Below are 22878 nucleotides of genomic sequence, written 5' to 3' on the forward strand. Positions count from 1 at the left end.
GTTAGCATTTCTTTACTTAAGAGTGGGGGAAAAAATCATTCTCTGTCCCTATCCAGAACTGGGTAGTGACCAAGTGAAATTATAAGCACATACCTTTGGAAGTGGTTGTTGCTATATGATTGCACATTTCTTGAGCAATCTTTCCTTAAATCAACCCCATAAATTTATATTTCCCTACTCAAGTTTCTAAACTCCTAACTTTGGAGTTAACAGTCCTGGCCTAGAATCAAAATGCCTGAGTTCAAAGTCAAATTCTTGCTTGTGAGACCTGGGGAAACTAGTTCAGCTTTGCTATCCCTACAATTCCTTCCATATGGTGAGGATAATAAAATACCTACTTTGTTGAATTTTTTTACTTAAGTGTACTTGTCTACATATAAATGCTTAGAACAGTGCCTAAACTAATAAGGAAGTAGCCCAACCAGTGTTAGTAATTATTATGTGATAAGAATTATTCACGAAGCACATGAACTATCTGTGTTAGTTCTTCTGTTGCTCTTTTAATATAGTTCCTCTATATTTGGTAAGAATCATGAAAGAAACTACATTTCCAATTCAATTCACATTTCTTGAGCAAACTACTAGGAATTCCACTTTAAAAACTGGTGCTCATTTCTCCTATATTCTTTGTTTTTCCTTTCATATCTGCTCTAACCACACTGTTGAAATTATCTCTCATTTTTTTGTGTGTGTTCTGCTCACTTTTAGCTCTATTTCAAATACTAGCTTTTCACTCATCTTCATATGCCCAATCCCTGACATAGAAAAGGTACTCTAAACCATTCATGAGCTAAAGAGGAATACTTTCATTCTTGGAAGGCTAATGATATAGGATGCCTGTCTTCATGGTACTTTATCAAAAGACAAAGTGCACTTGTACTAGCTTCCTTTATAAATGTGTCTTAAATATACTGGTCAAAGTTACCAAGATAACATCTGAAAATGTGTTCTTGTGTTGTAACAAGAAAATCCTTCCTTAAATCAACGACAGAAATTCATATTTCCCAACTCAATTTTCTAAAGTTAACTCTATTAGATGAAAGTATTTCTGAGTCTATGGTCTACATCTTTTGACATCTAACAATCTCTGTTGTTCAGTGAATGAGCAGTACTGACATAACTTCTGCTATTTTCTTTCTCCCAGTCGCTGTTTCTGTCTTTGTATCTCAGTATCTGCTTCTTAGATGAAAGTATTATTCAAATAAAATAAAATTCTATCCTGCTTCAACAAAGCATGATTTTTGAGTTGAAATAATATATTATATTTAATTTCAGGTGTCCAGTACAATGATTTAATATTTTTATATACTGCAAAATGATCTCCATAATATATCTTAACAGCAATTTTAATATATCTTAATATATCTTAACATTCCCACACAAACCTACACATTTTTGTGTTTAAAACTTTTAAGATCTACCCTTAACAGCTCTCAAATGAACAAGTCTCAAATAGTAGCTATAGTTACCATGATGTACCTACATTCCCATGACTTTTAACTTTATAACTAGACATTTGTACCTTTTGACCCTCTTTGCTCATTTTACCCAACCCAAAATTCTGGTAACCAGCAGTCTGTTCTCTGTGTCTATGAACTTGCTTTTTGTTTATGTTGTTGTTGTTTCGATTTACATTTAAGACAAGTGAGATCATATAGATTGCTCTTTCTCTTTTTCTTTCACTGAACAATCACTTACCTTCAAGGCCTAGCCATATTTCAAATGTAAATATTTCATACCTTTTATGACTAAATAATATTCTATTGTGTGTACATCACATTTTCCTTTCTTTATTTTTACAATGTTTATTATTATTATTATTATTATTATTATTATTATTATTATTCTCGAAGAGCCCAGCAAACTACCGAGAGTATCTTTGTTTTGGGCAAAGCCCAAACACAGCAACAGCAAGTCTCAAAATGGAGACGTTACTGGGCCCGCTCATGCAAATCGACGAACAACAGGAGGATGGTGTTTGTGTTTGTTTTGTTTATTAGTATTATTTGGCTTTTGGGGTCACACCCGGCGATGCACAGGGGTTACTCCTGACTTTGCATTCAGGAATTACTCCTGGCAGTGCTCAGGGGACCATACAGGATGTTGGGAATAGAACCCAGGTTGGCCACGTGCAAGGCAAATACCATATATAACATTTTTGTAACTCCTTTCACCAAACAACAAATATTTTTGTGTAGCTGACATCATAAGTGAGGCAATTACACTTCTCCCATAAGAGAATTTGCAGCACAGGGGAAAAATGAGAATAGACCCAGACAGTAGAGTACTTGGATTCTTGGTTTGGTTTGGCTTCTCATTGGCTTTTATTTATTCATTTATTTATTTATTTATTAACTTTTAAAGCTTGGTAATTTTAAATAATTGTATAGTGAACATGAAAGTGTAGAGATCATTTTGAGTTAGTCTTTTTATTTTGGGGGGATTAATACACAGAAGTAGGATTGCTAGATCATATGACATTTGTGGGGACCAGACATGGCAGTCCTTAGAGCCGATTCCTGGCTCTTTGCTCAGAGATCACTTCTAGTGGGTCTCGGGAAACTGCATAAGGTGTTGGAAATTGAACCAGTTTTGGCTGCATGCAAGACAAACTTCCTATATGATCTACTATCTCTCTGGCCTCTGGGTCATATGATATTGTACTCTTTCTTTCTGAGGACCTTTCCTTCTGTTTTCCATGGTGATGGCACCAATTCACGTTCCCACCAGTGCTGCACAAGGTCTGCCTTTCTCTACAACACTTACTATTCTTGTCTTTTTCATAACTACCATTCTAACTGTTATGAGATAAAGTCTCACTATAGTTTTAGGGTATTTTTGCATTTTCTTCAGGATCAATGATGATGAGCATCTTTTGCACATTGCATGTCTTCTAAAAAAAAAAACGTGTATGGGGCAAATTCATTTAGAAAAAGTTTAAAGAAAAAATAATTTTCTGTAATTGATTTATCAAAGCTTGGTTCACCTGAATCTAGGGGTTGCATGGGGCCACCAGATTTAGAGAAAAAGAAACAGATGAGATTACTAGGATTGGTTACAGTCTTCCCATGTAGAATGAGAACTGCAAGCCATATATGTCTTAGAATCAAATCTATATTCTTACCATTAGTAGCTCATTCATTTCTTCTTATTGTTCAGTGATTTATTTGCTCAGAGTTGAACTTCAGACTTTAAATCATAGCTTCCCTTATTTTACCTATTACCCATGGTTAATTAACTTTCATCATTACTTAACAATGTTTCCTTTTACAAAAAAGCACAGTAGAAATGACATCTGTACCTATATGTTCATTGCAGCACTGTTAACAATAGACAAGATCTGAAAACAACCCAAGTGCCCTAGAATAGATGACTGGCTAAAGAAACTTTGGTACATCTACACAATGGAATACTATGAAACTGTTAGGAAAGATGAAATTATGAAATTTGCTTATAAATGGATAGACATGGAGAGTATCATGCTAAGTGAAATGAGTCAGAAGAAGAGGGACAGACATAGAAGGACTGCACTCGTTTGTGGAGTATAAAATAACAACATGAGGCTGACACCCAAGGACAGTAGATACAAGGGCCAGGAGGATTGCTCCATTGCTGGAAGCCTGCCTCATGAGCAAAGGGGAAAAAGCAGCTGGAATAGAGAAGGGATCACTAAGAAAATGATGGCTGGAGGAATCAGTCTAGATGGGAGATGTGTGCTGAAAATAGATAATGGACCAAACATGATGACCACTCAGTATCTGTATTGCAAACCATAATGCCCCAAAGTAGAGAGTATGGGAAATATTGTCTTCCATGGAGGCAGGGGGAGGAGGGGCAAAGGGAGGTATACTGGGGATATTGATGGTGGGGAATGTGCACTGGTGGAGGGATGGGTGTTTGATCATTGTGTGATTTTAACCCAAGCATGAAAGCTTGTAACTATCTCACGGTGATTCAATAAAACTTAAAAAAAAGTTTCATTTAATTTTGCCATCTTTATATATATTTTTTATTTTGTTTTGGGAGTCACACCTCCCAGCTCAGTACTTGGGGATTATTTCCAACAGTACCTAGGGGAACCATGCAGCACCAAGGGATCTCACCTGAAGCTTCTGCATGCAAAACATGTGTACTAGTCCCTTGAGAAATCTCATATTTTCATGTGTAAAACAAGAATTTATAATAACACTTATTAGGGTTATTGTGGGGGTGAAAGGTAATATATGTCAATTGCTTAGAACAATAATTGCGTTTAATAAGAACCTTTTAAGTATTAGTTGACTTATGATTATAATTTGTTTATTTAGTCAAATATTTATTGGATATCTGCTATGTATAACGACTTGGCAAGCGTATAATGTTGAGTAGATAAAAGAACCTCTGGCCTCATCAGTCTCATATAGGACTGTCCAATAGATTCACAGTCATCAGATAATTACACATTTATAAAATCACATATACTTAGAAGGGGATATACAATATCCTTGTAAAATCCAGTAATTCTCTAATCTCTTGGTATCAGGAAAACTGTCTCCCAAACTATTTGTATCAGACAGTTTTATTTGTTAAGAGTTCCTAAGAAGCCTTTTCCACCTCCTGAAGAGTGTGTGCCTGAGGCCCATACTCCAAATGTTTACCTGTTTCTTCTCTTTCTCTGCATGAACTTCAGCTAGAGTACACAGCTCGCCTGGACTTTCTTTGGCGAGTACAAGCCAAAGAAGAGATCAATGAAATGAAGGAACTGAGGGAACACAATGAGAACATGCTCCGGAATATCTTACCTAGTCACGTAGCTCGTCATTTCCTTGAGAAAGACCGAGACAATGAGGTGAGTCCAGGCTTGTCTGGCAGGCAAGATAGAGGGGCTGTGGGTGAGGTACAGTTAAAAATATTAATATACCAACTGAAGAGGAATTCTACTGCCTTTATACAAGCACATGAAAATAGAGACCAGGCTACCACTTGGTACCTAGCCACCCAAATGTCAAATTACCTCGCTATGTGACATTTACAAACAAACACAATCCTCCGGTTGTTCATCAATTTGCTCGTGCGTGCCCAGTAATGCCTCCATTTTGAGACTTGTCGATACTGTCTTTGGCATATTGAATACATCACGGGTAGCTTGCCGGGAGAGATACTCTCAGTAGCTTGCCGGGCTCTCCGAGAGGGGCGGAGGAATGGAACCTGGCTCAGCTGGGCTGGGTGCGTGCAAGGCAAATGCCCTACCACTATGCTATCACTCCAGCCTAATATCAAGCACTTAATCTATAAAATTAATATAAAATGGATAAAAATTTTCATTAAAGGGTGTATTATAACTAAAATTTTATCATGTCTATAGATATACTTAAGACATAGGTACAGATAGAGATAATAGAGATAAAGGACATTCCACTTCTGGCTATGTATCCAAATAATTTAAACTGAGTTTTGAAGGTATATTTGCACATTTACAGTTATAGCAATATAATTCATAGTAGAAAAAATGAGATAAACAGCAGTGTCCTTTGACAAATGAATAAATAAAAGGTAATTATGCCTCAATGAGGACATCTCAATGGAATACTATGCAACCTTTAAAAGGGTATTGTAGGGGCTGGAGCGATAGCACAGTGGGTAGGGCATTTGCCTTTTATGCAGTCAACCCAGGTTCAATTCCCAGCATTCCATATGGTCCCCTGAGTACTGCCTGCAGTAATTCCTGAGTGCATGAGCCAGGAGTAATGCCTGTGCATCACTAGATGAGACCCAAAAAGAAAAAAAAAAGAAGAAAAAGAAGTGGGTAGATTATAAAAAGGACAAATCTTGAGTCCTTCCACTTCTGTGATATTCCAAGAGTACTTAAATTAACTGATATGTAAAGTAGAATGGTGTTTTCCAGGATATGCAAGTAATTGTTTGATATTATGCATTTCACCGCAATTAAATTAATAATATATTATTTTAATATATTAATTCGGCTATTATTCATTAATTAAATATAATATACTAATTGTTGCTATGTGCATAAATATCCATATGCATATATGTATGTAGGCATATATAAATAGATTTCATTTTCCTAGTACATTACCTACATATAGTTGGCTTTCAAGATGCATTTATTTAAAACTATTTTGTTCTTATATCTAAAGGATCTATCAATGAAGTCAATCTATCTGCCAGCTACTTTAGTCTTCTAACTTTGTTTAGTGGTGATCAATTCTAATATACCCAAATGGTATATCATCTGTTATGTCTCAAATATGTTCCTTGTTATTAACAATAAATGAAAAGAAAATTTTACCTAAAAAATTTTACAGGTACAGAGATAGAATTATTACCAAAAGAGGGAAATGGCAAAATTGCAAGCACTTTTTACATGAGTACCACAAATGTGTGTATGTGTATATAACTACGACTGTGAATATATTGTGTCAGATAATTCTGCTACTATAGTACTTCCTGCATTTTACAAATGGATCAGTGTAACTCAGAGAAGATCACTCATTTGTTAAACTATCTGTGTGACCTTGGGGGATTTTCAGACTTCTGAGTTTATTTCCTTATTGAATTAATGAAGAAATATTATTACTCTAACAGAGTTGGTGGGAAATGAAGTTTGTAAAAATATAAAGGGCTGGAGATATAACACATCAGGTACTTGCCTTGCAGTTGGCTGGCCTGAGTTCAATCCCTGGCACCCCATATCCTTCTCTGCTTGGTGTGATCTCTGAGCACAGCTGGGTGTCGTCCCAAAACAAACAAACATATGAAATGCCAGTGCCTCCTAGAAAGAAGTAAGTTCAGCTCTCTGATGCTCCAGAGAGCCTGCTGCCCTGGTTTCTATTCACACATCTATAAGCAAGTGATGAAGTTTCTGGACCTCTTTTTCCTCATCTACAAAGTAATAATTCTTCCCCACTTTATTAAGTGATTACAATAGTTATTGGGCTTAACTAGTCAAGTGGTGCTTGGCCTCTTTTGAGATCACAGCAGTTGTTAACTGCTGTTTTTCTTAGAAACATGATCTGTATTTTTTTTCTACTGCATTCTCATAAAACTTCTACCTCCCATCTGGTTATCGTCATCAAACAAATAAATGTGTAATTATGCCCCATAGAATAAGTTCTCTTGAAGTAGAAAGCTGAACAAGGAAGAAAATCATGGGAAAGGGATGGCATTCTCATATAAACTGGGGAGATGTTCTTAGAAGTTATTTCCAAGAAGGTAATATTGGAATTAATATTGTAACATTGACAACATTGATGAGGAATACGATCGAATGATTCAGCACCTCCATGATTGTGCAAGGAATGCCAAGAGAGAGATAACCACAAAAAACCGTCTTTCTTCGAACACTCTTGAACTTATTCGCCAACGTGGCTTGGCACGTGCCTCAGACAACCACAAGCAAACGTCCGAACTGGCAAAACAGTGCGGAGAATCCATCAAGGATGACCTCAAAAACAGGAGAGCAGCAGTACTGGTAGATGCAGCAGAAGCTGGGAAAAACATTCGTAATGCCCGCCTGTCCTTCACCAACTACAAAACCAAGATGACTGCCCTCTGACATCATGATGGATCTATCACATCTTCCAGAAGGGCAATGGAGAAGATTATTCATGACTTCTACTCAGATCTCTTTAATAGCCACATCCACTTGCCCACATACCACATACCACATGATGGATATGTCGTTCCCAATGTTCTCCCTTCCGAAATCCAACATGCCATCTCGTCGGTAAAGAAACAAAGAGCACCTGGCCCAGACAAGATCAGACCTGAACACCTGAAGAACTTACCATCAGTACTCATCAATACATTGGCTCGACTCTTCACATGCTACCTGTCTGAATGCAAGGTTCCATCCCAATGGAAAACCAGCAAGACTGTACTACTATACAAGAAAGGAGACATCCACGAAATTGGCAACTATCGCCCAATCTGCCTATTGTCTGTCATCTACAAACTATTCACTCGAGTCATCCTGAATAGGATTAGCAGAACACTAGATGAAGGACAACCATGTGAACAAGCTGGATTCCGAAAAGGATTCAGTACCATCGACCATATCCACACAGTAACCAAGCTCATTGAGGTATCTCGGGAGTTCAAGATGCCACTCTGTCTAACGTTCATTGATTTAAAGAAGGCCTTTGATTCTGTTGAGACGGAAGCGGTCATGGAAGCCCTAGCCAATCAGGGCGTACAAACTCAATACATCAGGATCCTTCGTGAGCTCTATTGCGGATTCACTACCAAGATCTCACCATTCTACAAAGAAGTAATCATCCATATCAAGAGAGGGGTTCGGCAGGGTGATACCATTTCACCAAAACTCTTCAGTGCCACCCTCGAGAACATCATGCGACGGCTGGAATGGGAAAACATGGGAGTGAAGATAGATGGTCGGCAACTACACCACCTCCACTTTGCTGATGACATCGTTCTAATAACACCAAACATCAACCAAGCAGCACAAATGCTGAACGACTTTGACCGTGAATGTGGAAAGATCGGACTACAGCTGAATCTTGCGAAGACAATGTTTATGAGAAACAGCCTTGTTCCTGACGCTCCATTCGCTCTCAATGGAACCACCATCTCCGAATGCAACAGTTATATATACCTAGGTCGAGAAATCAACATGATGAATGACCTGGCACCTGAGTTGCGCAGGAGGAAGAGAGCGGCTTGGAATGCCTTCAAGAGCATTGAAGAAATAACTAAAAGGACAAAGAACCTCCAGCTACAAGCACATCTCTTTGATTCCACTATTCTTCCTGCATTAACACATGCCTCAGAGACCTGGACCCTACGAAAACAGGATGAGAACACTATTCGGGTCTCTCAAAGAGGAATCGAAAGAACTATGCTTGGAATATCACGATTCACTCATATGAGAGATAGAATCCGGAGTTCTGATCTTCGTCAACGCTCAAGAATCAGGGACGCTGTCTCATTTGCCAAGACATCAAAAATCAGATGGGCTGGACACGTAATGAGGTTTACAGACAACCGCTGGACTAGAGCCATTACTGATTGGATTCCATGAGACATCAAAAGATCACGTGGACGCCCACCTATAAGATGGTCAGACTTCTTCGTCAAGACCCTAAATGATCGGTTTGAGGCTCTACATGTTCCTAAAACGAACAGATACCATTGGGCTACGCTAGCACGCAACCGGGATGAATGGAGACGTTACTGGCACCCGCTCGAATAAATCGATGAATAACGGGGATTAAGTGATTAAGTGATTAATATTGGATCAGAGGCTGAGTGATGGGAAAGGGACAAACTGTCTTAGACATTGTTTCTCCCATGAATGGATAAAATCTATATTAAACTTAGTATAAGAAGCACAGAAGCAGGAATCAGAGAGGACTGAACTCTGCTCCCTAGACAAAGAAGAGATCAAAGTCTTCATTTAACTCTGTTTTTTGGGGTCATGCACATGCTCAAAATTTTCTACAATCCAAACCTGCACATCCAACTAGAGAAGTTTAACAGTAAGACATAGCTTTTCTGTTTCTTCTTCTGTTTACAAGGTGTTTTGATCTTCTTTGAATCTGAAATAGAATGAAACAAATGAACAGATGGTATACTTGAAGCCATTGATTGGAGCAAATTGAATCTGTAAAGAGCAAGTGATATCTGTAAAGATATAGCATTAAAGACTGGAGCTCTTCCTTGTGCCACACAAAATCCTTCACCTACTTTTCCATGCACTGTTTAAGGGGTGTACAGAAGTCATCTTCCAAGGGCTATATCAGTGGCACAGTTATCCCCCACCACAGCCAGACCTCACACACCCTGACAACCTGCCCTACACAGACACAGAGAGAGAGAGAGAGAGAGAGAAAGAGAGAGAGAGAGAGAGAGAGAGAGAGAGATTGACAGCTCCTTTCTAGACAATGTTGAATGTTTCCAAGTAAAACTAATTTTTTTCATCTTTTCTCATTCACTCAAATCCACAGGGATCACAGCTCTACACTCAGTGAATTCTGCAAAATTACTTAAAATTTATCCTCACTTCCTCATTAAGCTCTGTGTAAATTACCTTCCTGAAAGCTTTAATTTGAATGTAGCTACCTCATAGACAGGAGTTATATTCATAGCAGAGCACACAGTCACTTGGTGGCCATAGAGAGGCAAAAGCAACACTTTGTGGAGGATTTCAGAAAAAAAGGGGCAAAGCAAAGCCCCCGTCTGCCTTCCCCTTCTTCAGCCAATGTACCTGAGGTAAAAAATTCACCTTATAAGTCCAGAATCATAAAATGTATCTGTGGTAGCCATCTTTTCTTTCTTCCCACATTCCAGCCTCAGCACATTTGGGAAAGAACTTCCTTCTGTGCTTTGGGGAAGTTTTGGAGGGGACTCTCTGCATCTCTAACCATCCCCATATTATCTTCCCCTTAGGATGAAAAATATCACTGGGGAAACCAGAGAGTGGCCTCGGAATCTTAATCTCATACTTCTGAGCTTTAAAGCTTTGTAAATTAATGTTTATTGTTGAAGTAACCCAATCTGTGCCAGTTTACGGCAGTCTAGGAAATGCATGCAAAAGATAATAGAAACAAACTACTTTTTTCTAAATCAAAGCTACTTGGATATGTGGTTCTATAAATATACTGACTCAGGTTCTCTGATCCATAAAGAAGAAAGTTGATCCAACGTTCAAAGTCCTGGGTGAAGAGGGTCATCTTAGAAAGCCATATATTATCATTTTGCAGCTTGGATACAATCTACACTACCTCTACAACCCAACCCTAATCAGACCACCCAGTCATCAGATCTCTCTTCTCTACTGGAAAAAAATTAGAGAAAGCCTCTGTTCATATCTACTCATATTTAGAGCTTGAGACCACTGATAATAAATCAGAGATTATCTTAAAAACAAAAGGCAAGCTTAAGTGTGTAGAGTGGATGAGAGACTCTGGAAGTTCTCTAATCCTAGCTTTTCTGCTACCATGTGATCTATATTTATAACTTAATTCCTCTTTGTCTCATTTGTCTTACCTAAAAAGTGGGAATAATAATTATACCCACATCACAGAATTATTCACTATAGCATAATCTTTATGTAATATCACTTTATAAACTTTGGTATTTTTATTAAAAGGCTGAGGAGTAATAAACCAGCTCTTTTTAACATCTACCTGTGGCAGGGCTTGTGCTGAGCATTCTATTACAGATATCAAAAAATACTGAATGGATGACTTGAATATATTAAAATGAATAGCATGGAGTCTTTGCCCTCAGAGTTACTCAGGGAGCTGCCACAGCTCCTGACCCCATGTTTGAGTCTGGGAAAAGCATGTAGAAGATATGGTACCAATTGGTCAGCGGAAACAGAAAACATGAGTCAGCCTGGTTTGGGAGACTGTAAGAGGTAAAAAAGAGCAGTTCTGTGAAGGAACTTGCGATGCAAATAAGCAATGATGTGTGAAAAACAATACTGTGTGTCTTTGTTGACTTTTCCCACAAGGAAGCCTTAAGTCAAAAATTTGATCAAATTCCCATATCCCAGAGAGGCAAAAAAAAGTATAGTCGAAGTGACATCTGCACTTGTTTGTTCATTGAAGCACTCTTTATAATAGCCAGAAACTGGAAGAAACCTGAGTGCCCAAGAGCAGATGACTGGTTAAAGAAACTTTGGTACATTTACACAATGGAGTACTATGCAGCTGTTAGAAAAGATGAAGTCATGAAATTTACATACAAATGGTACTACATGGAGAGTCTCATGTTAAGCAAAATGAGTCAGAAAGAGAGTGATAGACATAGAAAGATTGCATTCATCTGGGGAACATAAAGTAACAAAATAGGAGACTAACACCCAAGAATGGCCGAGATTAGTACCAGGAATTTTGCTCCATGGCTTGGAGGCCAGATACACATGCTAGGGGGAAAGGGAGCTCAGATAAAGAAGGGAGCACCAAATAAAGGGTGGTGGGAGGATCCTCTCAGGATAGGAGAAGCATGCTGAAAGTAGACTATAGCCCAAACATGATTGCCACTCAATGACTCTTTTGCAAACCACAACACCCAAAAGAAGAGAGAGAACAAAAGGGTATGCCCTGCCACAGAGGCAGGGTGGGACGGGGGTGATGGGGGGTGGGAGGGATACTGGGATCCATGGTGGTGGGAAATGGCACTGGTGGAGGGATGGGTATTTGATCACTGTATAATTGAAACCCAAGCACAAAAATTTGTAAGTCTACAACTGTACCTCATGGTGTCTCACTAATAATTTTTTTTTAAAATTCTAGCAAATAATTCGAGTTTTTTGGGATCACTTGAGTGTGGTCCCAGGGAACACAGGAGTCAGAGAAGGCAGCAGGACAGGGAGGAAAACCAATAAATGATGAATGATCAGCCAGCTGCCTCTGTGGGAGACTGAAGTTTAACACCACTGCAGATTTTTCAGGGAAATGATATAGAAAACATACTCAGGTACCTGGCCCAAGAGGTAGGGATCTGGGAACTGTCTGCCAGTACCCTCAGTCAATAATTAAGAGAATCGGGTAAGAGAGATGGCACAGAGGGTAAGGCTTTGCCTTGCACACACCTGACCAGGCTGTGTTCATTGAGAACCTCTTCTAGGAGTGATCCCTGAGTAAACAACAAGGAATAAACGCTGAACACCCAGGTGTGGACCCCAAAACGAAAACCAAACAAACTATCAAAATAGCTCCAGTGGTAAATGGTAAAATTCCTGGTGATTTTCATCTGCAGCACACTTAGGCAGAGTACTCACAAATGGTGCAAAGCTCCATTCAAAGAACCAGTAGGGCTGAGAGGTGAAGCTTGGATGGGTACATAAAACCTGGACACCTATAGCATCTGCTGACAACATGTATACAACAGAAGTACAAATTTGTCATTGTTTCTAGGACATAATATACTAGCACAATTTCAGAAAGAAGTTTGAATGATAGGTGGAGGCAAGGACATGAATGAAAAGATGTATATTGTGCTACTGTTTTGAGCTTTATCCTGAGGGCTATGATGGACAAACAAGGGATTTTAGAATAGGAGCAGTGGGGTCAAAGAGACAAGGATATGGGCTGTCAACTGAGAAAATAAAAGGATCCTGACCCAGGACAAAAGATTGAAAGACCTATGTCTGTGCCCAGCAAAACTTGGAAACCATGAATTTTCAATGATTCCAATCTATGAAGATGACATGGTTATGGGCTGGTGTTGACAGAGTACCAATTTTCAATTCTCTCTGTGGGTACTTGTGCAGGTACATGAACACAAAGGAATAAGTCTTTTAGAAACCCACTTCAGATTACTTTTTTCTGTTCCCTCTGTGCACTTTGTCCAGGAGCTGTATTCTCAATCTTATGATGCCGTTGGGGTAATGTTTGCCTCCATCCCAGGATTTGCAGACTTTTACTCTCAGACAGAGATGAACAACCAAGGAGTGGAATGCCTGCGCTTGCTGAATGAGATCATTGCAGATTTTGATGAGGTAAAACAAAAATTCAAAACTTTATGGGCAGGGCTGGAGAAATAGCACAATGGGTAGGGTGTTTGCTTTGCACACGGCCAATCCAGCTTTGATTCCCAGCATCCCATATGGTCCTCTGAGCACTCCCAGGAGTAATTCCTGAGTGCATGAGCCAGGAGTAATCCCTGTGCATTGCTGGGTGTGACCCCCCCCAAAAAAAGGAAAAGAAAACTTTATGGGCACCAGTCATTGTTGTCACTGTGTTCTGTTTATTTCAGAGCAGTAGAAACCATTTTTTGCACCGAAAAATTCCAGACTGTGAGATAAACATAAATTAGAAATATTTTCTCTGCTTGGGGTTCCAGGAATACAAGTCTTAGACAGGGTAGCTGAATTAATCCAATCTAACAGAACCACACAAATAGCCAGTCACAAAAATTGGACATGATCCAACACCAATGCTACAAAACCACTGATATCACAGTGACTGGGCACTCAGGGGAACAATAAACATCTGCTCAATGTTCCAAAGCTTACATTAGCATTTGGTTAGACACCTAAATACAGATATAAGCTTATTCTCAAATTCTTCTTCTCTAGGTTACATGAGTCTAAAGAACAAATAAATGAAGAAACAAAACATATGTGTTGAACGTTATTTATATTGGTCAAAGGAAGTGACTCTGGTGGTGGGATTAGGACACTGTATGTCTAAAACCCAACTATAAATAACTGTACTTCATGGTGCTTTAATAAAATAAAATTTAAGGAAAAAATTTTAATATATCAATTAAAAAAAAAAGACTTGACAATCACAACCTTCTAAACTTGAAGGACACCAGTGTCTATCTACTTGGACAAGCCTGAGAAAGGGAGTGGTTAATTAATAAAATGATAGGAAAGAAAGCATCCAAAGAGGTAGCTTCATATGAGATCCAGCCTTCTTTGCTGCTGCTATAGGAGCTCAGGGCTATGGAGTTGTTTTCATAGAGAGGAAAAGGGCGCAGATTTTGAACCTCTGCAATAATCATCCTTTGGTCACAGAAGCACATAACCTTGAAAGCACTATAACCTGGAAAGCATCTCCCCTTTCTGTAAATTCTCCAAAAGGATACAGTGATGCATTGTCAGTTGCCAGCCCTCTTGGCATTGTGGAGTCTTGGATCCATAGAGAAGATCTTTTAGGGCACTCAGAGTATTTGCTGCATTGCCCTGGCCTCATCCTGTGTACCTCAATCCCTACATTCTATCCTGCTATCAAGTCCTGTGAATTCTTCTTTTTTTAAAATAATTTTTTATTAATGACTCAATTTAAGGTACGGTTACAGACTTAGAAACTTTCGTGCTTGTTTCAGTCATACAGTGATCGAGTACCATATCTCCATCAGTGCCCATTCTCCACCACCAATGTTCCAGCATCCCTTCCACCACCCCTACCCCGTCCTCCTCACCCCACCCCACATCTGTGGCAGGGTATTTCCTTTTGCACTCTCTCTGTCTCTCTCTTTCTCTCTCTCTCTCTCTCTCTCTGTTGTGGTTTGCAATAGAGGTATTAAGTGACCATCATGTTCAGGGCTGGAGCGATAGCACAGCGGTAGGGCGTTCGCCTTACAAGCAGCCAACATGGCCGACCCGAGTTCGATTCCTCCGCCCCTCTCGGAGAGCCCGGCAAGCTACCGAGAGTATTCGATATGCCAGACACAGTAACAACAAAATCTCCAATGGAGACGTTACTGGGCCCGCTCGAGCAAATCGACGATCAACGGGAGGGCCTTTACCTTTACCATGTTCAGTCTATAGTCTACTTTCAGCCGGCATCTCCCATTCCAAGCAGGCCCTTCTAGCACCTTTTACTTGGTGGTCCCTTCTCTATCTGAGCTGCCTTTCCCCCCAGCATGTGAGGCCGGCTTCCAAGACGTGGATCAATCCTCCTGGTACTTATCTCTACTATCCTTGGTTGTTAGTCTCCCATTCTGTTACTTTATATCTGTGAATTCTTCTTAAGAAGCTCACAAGTCTGCCTCTTTCTGCACATCATAGCGGCCCTTGTCTTGCTTTATATTATTTCACACCTGGGAAGCTCCAGTCATCTTCTAACTGATCTCCAATTCCACCTCTCGCCATTAGCAGCCTCCAAAAGCAGGAGTGATTTTGTCACATCCTTTAAAGCCTAAAACCCTTTGGTGGTTCCCTTTACCAGCAACTCAGAAGGTCGCCTGAGGCTTTGTGGTTTCTAACCCTGTATTCTCTCTAGCCTTTTCTCCCACCTGCCCACCATCCATCAGCATCTATTGCTGACAAGTCAAGCCCCTCTGGCTATTTCACATGCTCCTAAGTATGACAGGCTCACCCCCATCCCTCTCCCTTCACTCCATGGCCAGTGGAAAACATAATATTCAGCTAACAGTCAATTCGAATATCATCTCTGCTTGTAAAGCCTCATCTAATGCCCCCTCATTCTAAGTAAATGTCACTTGTTTTTTCACTGAAAAAAAATTATATTATGAAAGAGTGTAAGTTACAGACTCTGAAACCGTTCTGTTTACACATCTGTCTCCCCTGCTTGTCACTTAATTCTGGAATGAGACATTCTTTCCCCTCCCTCCTTTTTCTTCATCTCTGCTGGTGTTTGCCAAGCCTTGTCCTCCAAATGAAAGGTATTTTTAATATAAAGTATTACTTATCCCACACTAGGAATCTAGAGTTCAGGAATCCTTAATTTCCCCTTTATAAACAAGCCCCACCTAGGCTAAGAGCTCCAAGAGTATACCCCAGGGGCATATACTGCTGAATAACAAAGTCTCGGCTTGAACCCAAGCCCTACATGGTTTTTCATCATTGTTTGCTGATTCTGACTGAGCCTTAGGCATTTCATAGTGCTGGTTTTCAAGTCCTAAAGTCAAACCTAGCCATTTCTGCTGTACTGAGCTTGAATTGGGACTCAAAATGAACAAGCTATAGTCACTCCTTGTCTCTTTGGGCTTGTAGTCTAGGAGGAGACAGTATGACTAGGAGTGGCTTTTCCATGGCAATCAATGATAAGTGTCCTCATACAGGGGCTGTCTGATGTAAGCAGTGATTCCAGGGTGACAGTACCTTTTTTCTCACCATCTGTGCTAAATTATCAGACATGAAGATAGAAGCCACCATACCTTGACATATTCTACTAAGTGTCCAGGCCCTATCACATAAGATTTGCTGAAGAAATCAATCAATTAGCTAATTAATGAAGGATATAAGTAAGCTGGAAAAAAGTTGAAGATGCACTAGTCAAGTTCAAAATATACTTTCCAATTTTAAAACTTAAAATTAATCTGGGACTGGAGATATTGTACAGCAGAATAGACACTTGGTTCACACAATGAACTAATGAACTGCATTAGATCTTTAGAAACAAATATCATGCCCTGAGCCCCGTAAGAGTGATCCCTGAACACAACAACCAGGTGTGAACCAAACTCCAAAACATAATAATAATCTGATAACTACCAGTTTACCTCATCATAAAGCAAGGGGATGGGCAGTGGATAAATAGGTAAAGGGTCCAAACATAGAATAATGAACGGAAGTTAGGCTCTAAGTGGTGGTGGATATCGATGTTGAACAATAATTCTGAATACCTGAAGTTTCTCTAATGTTATAAATCAATGATACTTGTTTCAAAAGAAAATATAGTCTCACATAAAAATGTCAAGCATCTGACTTTAGGTTAATTTAATTTTATTTTAAACTCTTTCACCTCCTCTCCTGAAGTGATCACCAGCATGTTTTTAATTATAATGGATAAATTTGAAATTAATTTGCAGCTTGGTGCCTCTAATTATAAACACCCTGGAGACTTCCAGAAAAGGAAAAGCAAGAGTCTGAGGGCAGTATTCCTGGAAACAGAGGTGTTTGAAAGGAGATAAAGAGACAGAGAGGGGATTGGTCCAGGAGGGTGGAATTTTCAGCGGAGGGAAGTGGAGAGGAGGAAGAAGCACAGCCAGGTGTGACCAAAATCCTAAGAATAATAATAGTAATCTGATAACTGCTGATTTACTCCTATTATCATAAAACAAGGGAAACAAAGAGAGGAAACACTGGGAGAAAGAGAAGAAAAGAGTAGAAGGAATGAAAAGAAGAGGAGGAACAGAAGAACTAGAAGAAAGAAGAGGAGGAAGAGGAAAGATAATGCAGTAACCAGGAAGTAAAACATCAGCTGACTGCACTCTAAACACCAAACGTACCTGCCCTCAGGAATTTTACATTCCATCCTGAAAAATGACACATAAACATAGTTAGATAAGTGCTAAGGAGAGAAGAAAAAGCAGGGAATGAAGAATATTTGCATGGAAATGGCATGTTGTGATCAGTTTGGGATGGGGTGATCAGCAAAAGCCACTGGGATTAGATATAAAATGACATAAGGGATGAGATTTGTCTGAGGGAGGTAAACAGGGGATAGAAAACAGCCAAGATCCTGCACAGATACAGGTCCGGCTTGTTCAGATCAGCATGTAAATCAATGTGACAGGAGCAAAAATACCAGGCCTTGAAGACCAAAATGAAAATTCTTGTTTTGCCTCTGAGTGAACCTAGAAGCCATAGGAGAATTTTGCACATCGCAGACAGGTGGTCAAAATCTGTAGCTGAAGGAAATCATTCTGGCTGACACTCTGGAAATATGGACAGGAGCAGACAGATTAATGCAGTTGTGAGCTACAGTTGATTATAACAGGTTCCTAAAAGCCAAGTGCTAAGATGCCAATCAAATAGTGAGAACAAAAACCAAGATTACCCAAATGATCATTGCTTTTTTATCTATATTCAATAATGAAAGAGAAGAAAGCTTTTTTATCTATATTCAATAATGAAAGGGAAGAAAGAATTCATAAAGAATTGTTTATGAAAAAAACAATTCATTCACCTTCATGCCTCAGAAAATCAAGTACCTTGGGATCAGCTTAACTTAAGAAGTAAAAGACCTGTACAAAGACAACTACAAAACTCTACTTCAAGGAATAAAAGAGGACACGAGGAAATGGAAATACATCCCTTGCTCATGGATTGGGAGAATTAGCGTTGTCAAAATGGCAATATTCCCCAAAGCATTATGCATATTCAGTGTGATCCCTATAAGGATACCCATGACATTTTTCAAAGAAATTGATTAAACGCTCCTGAAATTTATATAGATCAATAAAAGCCCACCAATAGCTAAAGCAATTCTTAGGAAAAAGAAGATGGGAGGCATCACCTTCCCCAACTCCAAACTGTACTACAAAGCAGTAATAATATAAACAGAATAGTATTGGAATAAAGACAGACCCACAGACCAATGGAATAGGGTTGAATATCCTGACACATACCCTAAAATATATGATCATTTAATGTTTGATAAGGGATCAAGATATATGAAGTTGAGCAAGGAAAGCCTCTTTAACAAGGGGTGCTAGCACTCTTTACAATAGCCAGAATCTGGAAAAAACCTGAGTGCCCAAGAACAGATGACTGGTTAAAGAAACTTTGGTACATTTACACAATGGAGTACTATGTAGCTGTTAGAAAAGATGAAGTTATGAAATTCACATACAAGTGGTACTACATGGAAAGTATTATGTTAAGCGAAATGAGTCAGAAAGAGCGGGACAGAAAGATTGCATTCATCTGGGGAACATAAAGCAACAAAAAGGGAGATTAACACCCAGGAATGGCTGAGATTGCTCGAGCGGGCCCAGTAACGTCTCCATTGGAGACTTTGTTGTTACTGTGTCTGGCATATCGAATACTCTCGGTAGCTTGCCGGGCTCTCCGAGAGGGGCGGAGGAATCGAACTTGGGTCGGCCATGTTGGCCGCGTGTAAGGCGAACGCCCTACCCGCTGTGCTATCGTACCAGGAATTTTGCTCCATGAATGGAAGGCCAGCCACACGCTCTAGGTGAAAAGGAAGCTCAGATAGAGAAGAGAGTACCAAATGAAGGGTGTTGTGAGGACCCTCCCAGGGTGGGAGAAGCATGCTAAAAGTAGTCGATAGACCAAACATGATTGCCACTCAAAGCCTCTCTTGCAAAACACAGTACCCAAAAGAAGAGAGAGAGAACAAGGGGGAATACCCTGCCACAGAGGCAGGATGGGACGGGAGGGGGGGGGATGAGGGGTGGGGGGGATGCTGGGACCTGTGGTGATGGATGACGGGCACTGGTGGAGGGATGGGCACTTGATCATTGTATAACTGAAACCCAAGCACAAAATTTGTAAGCCTATAACTGTACCTCATGGTGTTTCACTAATAAAAAAAGAAAAATAAATAAAAATTTAAAAAAATTTTAAAAAATGAAAAAAAATAAAATATAAAAAAAATCACCCACAAAAAAAAACAAGGGGTGCTAGCAAAAGTGGACAGCTACATGCAAAAAAGGGGGGGGTCAAGATCTCTATCTAACACCATACACAAAAACCAGATCAAAATGAATTAAAGACCTCAATATCAGACTAGAATCCATAAGGTACATTGAAGAAAAGGTCTGCAAAATTCTCCATGGTATTTAAGCTAAAGGTATCTTCAAAGATGAAATGCCACTGACCAAGCAAGTGGGAACAAAGATAACCAAATAGGACTACAATAAACTAAGAAGCTTCTGCACCTCAAAAGAAACAGTGACCAAGATACAAAGACAGCCTACAGAATGGGAGAAGTTATTCACCCAATACACTTCTGATAAGGAGTTAATATCAAAGATATATACGGCACTGGTTGAACTCCACAAGAAACAAACATCCAACCCCATCAGAAAATGGGGCAATGAAGTGAACAAAAACATTCTCAAAGAAGAAATTAAAATGGCCAAAAGGCACATGAAAAAATTATTTTATCACTAATCATCAGGGAGATGCAAATTAAAACCACAATGAGATATCTCACACCACAGAGATTGGCACCCATCCGAAAGAAGAAGAGCAACCAGTGCTGGCACAGATTTGGGGAGAAAGGGACTCTCTTTCATCGTTGGTAGGAATTCCAACTGATTCAGCCTTTTTGGAAAACAATATGGACATTCCTCAAAAAACTAGAAATTGAGTTCTCATTTGACCCAACAATACCACTTCTTCAACTATACCGACACTCAAAAACACACAGCAGAAAGGTCATCTGCACTCCTATGTTTATTGAAGCCCTATTCACCATAGCCAGAATCTGGGAGCAACCTGAATGCCATAAAATAGACAAATGGGTGAAGAAACTATGGCACATCTACACAATGGAATACTGTTCTGCACTGCTGTTAGGAAAAATGAACTCATGAAATTTTCCTATAAATGGATAGACATGGAGAGTATCATGCTGAGTGAAATGGGTTAGAAGGGACAGATATAGAATGATTGTTTTCATTTGTGAGATAGACATATATGATACATATATATGTATATATATATATATATATATATATATATAATACAAATGTCCACAGCCAGGGAAAATAGGGCTAGAAGACTGGTAGATGGTTGGAATCAACCACAAGCATGTGTGGGGTGGAGGTTTGGTAAGATGGAGAAGAAACCAGAATGAAAATAATAGCTAGGAATGATCACGCTGGACAAGAACTGAGTTTTAAAAGTAGGTAAAGAGACATAGAGGAGAGAGACAGAGAGAGAGTGACAGAGAGAGACAGAGACAGAGAGAGAGAGAAAAGCACCTGTCATAGAGGTAGGCTGGGAGAATCTGGGGACACTGGTGCTGGGGAATGTACAGTGGTGGAGGTAAAGGTGTTGGGATACTATATGATTGAAATCCAATCATGAACTGCTTTGTAAGGGTCTATCTCACAGTGATTCAATAATAAATAAATAAATAAATAAATAATGCACATAGACATCAAAACTTTGAAATGTAAATATGTTATAACCTAGTATCAGAAAACTTGGAGTATTTTTATTTTGTCCCTCCAGATACTGCTTGATACTGCAAATAGAACTGCAACCACTGTCCTCCCGTTGTTCATCCATTTACTCGAGCAGGCCCAGTAAAGTCTCCATTTTTTTGAGACTTGTTGTTAATGTGTTTGGCATATTGAATAGGTCACGGGTAGCTTGCAAGGCTTTGCCGTGTGGGTGAGATACTCTTGGTAGCTTGCCAGGCTCTCGAAGAGGGGTGGAGGAATCGAACCCGGCTTGACCAGGCTGGCTGCACGCAAGGCAAACGCCCTACTGCTGTGCTATATTGATGCATTGGGTAACATTTGTAATGTATTCTTAAACTAATAAAATAGCTTGGCTTAAATCAAAGATCCATGGATACAGACCTATTTCATAAAGGGCAGAGAGAGAACTCAGTAGGTTAAAGATAGGCTTAGCATACATAAGGGCTGGGTTTGATCCCCAGCAGCCATAGTCCTCTGAGCACCACCAGGAATGACCAGGAATCAAAACATCAGCTGGGTGCTCCCCAAGCAGAGCTGGTGGAGTCTCCCAAACCCCTGGTGTGGCCTGAAAAACAAAAAGGAAATATCTGTTCACATCCATCTGACACTCAGCAGTTGCTAATAAATATATGCATGATTCTTAGAAAGAAAATTGTTTGCGAGAAGAATGTTAATATGTCAGGGGTAGATCTTCACTGGGAGCCCAGACCTCTTTATGGAGCCTTAGGTTAATAGGTAAAGAATAATCCAAGAAAAATCCAATCCAATAAACCAAGACTAACATCACTGCCTGGATCTCTTTCAGCTTCTTGGTGAAGACCGCTTTCAAGATATTGAAAAGATTAAGACCATTGGCAGCACCTACATGGCCGTATCAGGCCTGTCACCTGAAAAACAGGTAAAAGGACTCTTAACCTTAGCATTCAACCATAACCAACAGCAGTGCCCACACTCTGTTAGGTCTCTGAAGGTGGCGAGGACGTTTGGAAACTGGAAGAAAAATTTGATGAATGTGACAGTCTACTAGAGTAGTATACATTTGCTCCTAAGATAGCTACACCTAATGGATAAAATGATTCTTCATTGTGATTGAAAAATACCAGGGGTTTGTTTTTAATGTCACTGTTCATTGGCTAAACAAAGACAGGACTAATAAATGCCCTGTTTGTGATTTTAGATGTGGGTGTAACTAAACCCTCACACAAGACAATTCCCTGGTTCTCTCCAGTTTCTTGATTCCAAAAATGGTTTGTAACAGTAATAGCAGCACCCGCTTTTTTTCTTCTTTTTAAATTTTTATTAGTGAAACACCATGAGGTACAGTTGTAGACTTAAAACTTTTTGTGCTTGGGTTTCAGTTATACAATGATCAAAATAAAGCACCCACTTTTTTGAGGTTTGAATGAGTATCAGACACTAGTGATCATTGAGTACATTAACATTCACCTTCTAGCTATAAAAAAAAAAAGTCCTCTGAGCTAACACAATTCTCCTTACACTCAGCTCTGTTCTCTGTAAAAGCTACTTAGATCT

General features: G+C 39.5%; 1 protein-coding gene across 3 annotated transcripts in view; it reads left to right on the plus strand.

The window, feature by feature from the left end:
* The window catches only part of ADCY8 (adenylate cyclase 8), a 257458-nt gene that overhangs the window by 229888 nt on the left and 4692 nt on the right, over positions 1 to 22878 (plus strand). For all 3 annotated transcript variants that reach the window (XM_056129531.1, XM_056129606.1, XM_056129677.1), the window contains 3 exons: positions 4670 to 4828; positions 13322 to 13468; positions 22151 to 22243. In XM_056129531.1, coding sequence (XP_055985506.1) covers positions 4670 to 4828; positions 13322 to 13468; positions 22151 to 22243 — 399 coding nt within the window. The remainder of the gene's footprint in view (positions 1 to 4669; positions 4829 to 13321; positions 13469 to 22150; positions 22244 to 22878) is intronic.

This window comes from Sorex fumeus, unplaced genomic scaffold (genome assembly GCF_029834395.1).
Source record: "Sorex fumeus unplaced genomic scaffold, SorFum_2.1 ptg000002l, whole genome shotgun sequence".
NCBI lineage: Eukaryota > Metazoa > Chordata > Mammalia > Eulipotyphla > Soricidae > Sorex > Sorex fumeus.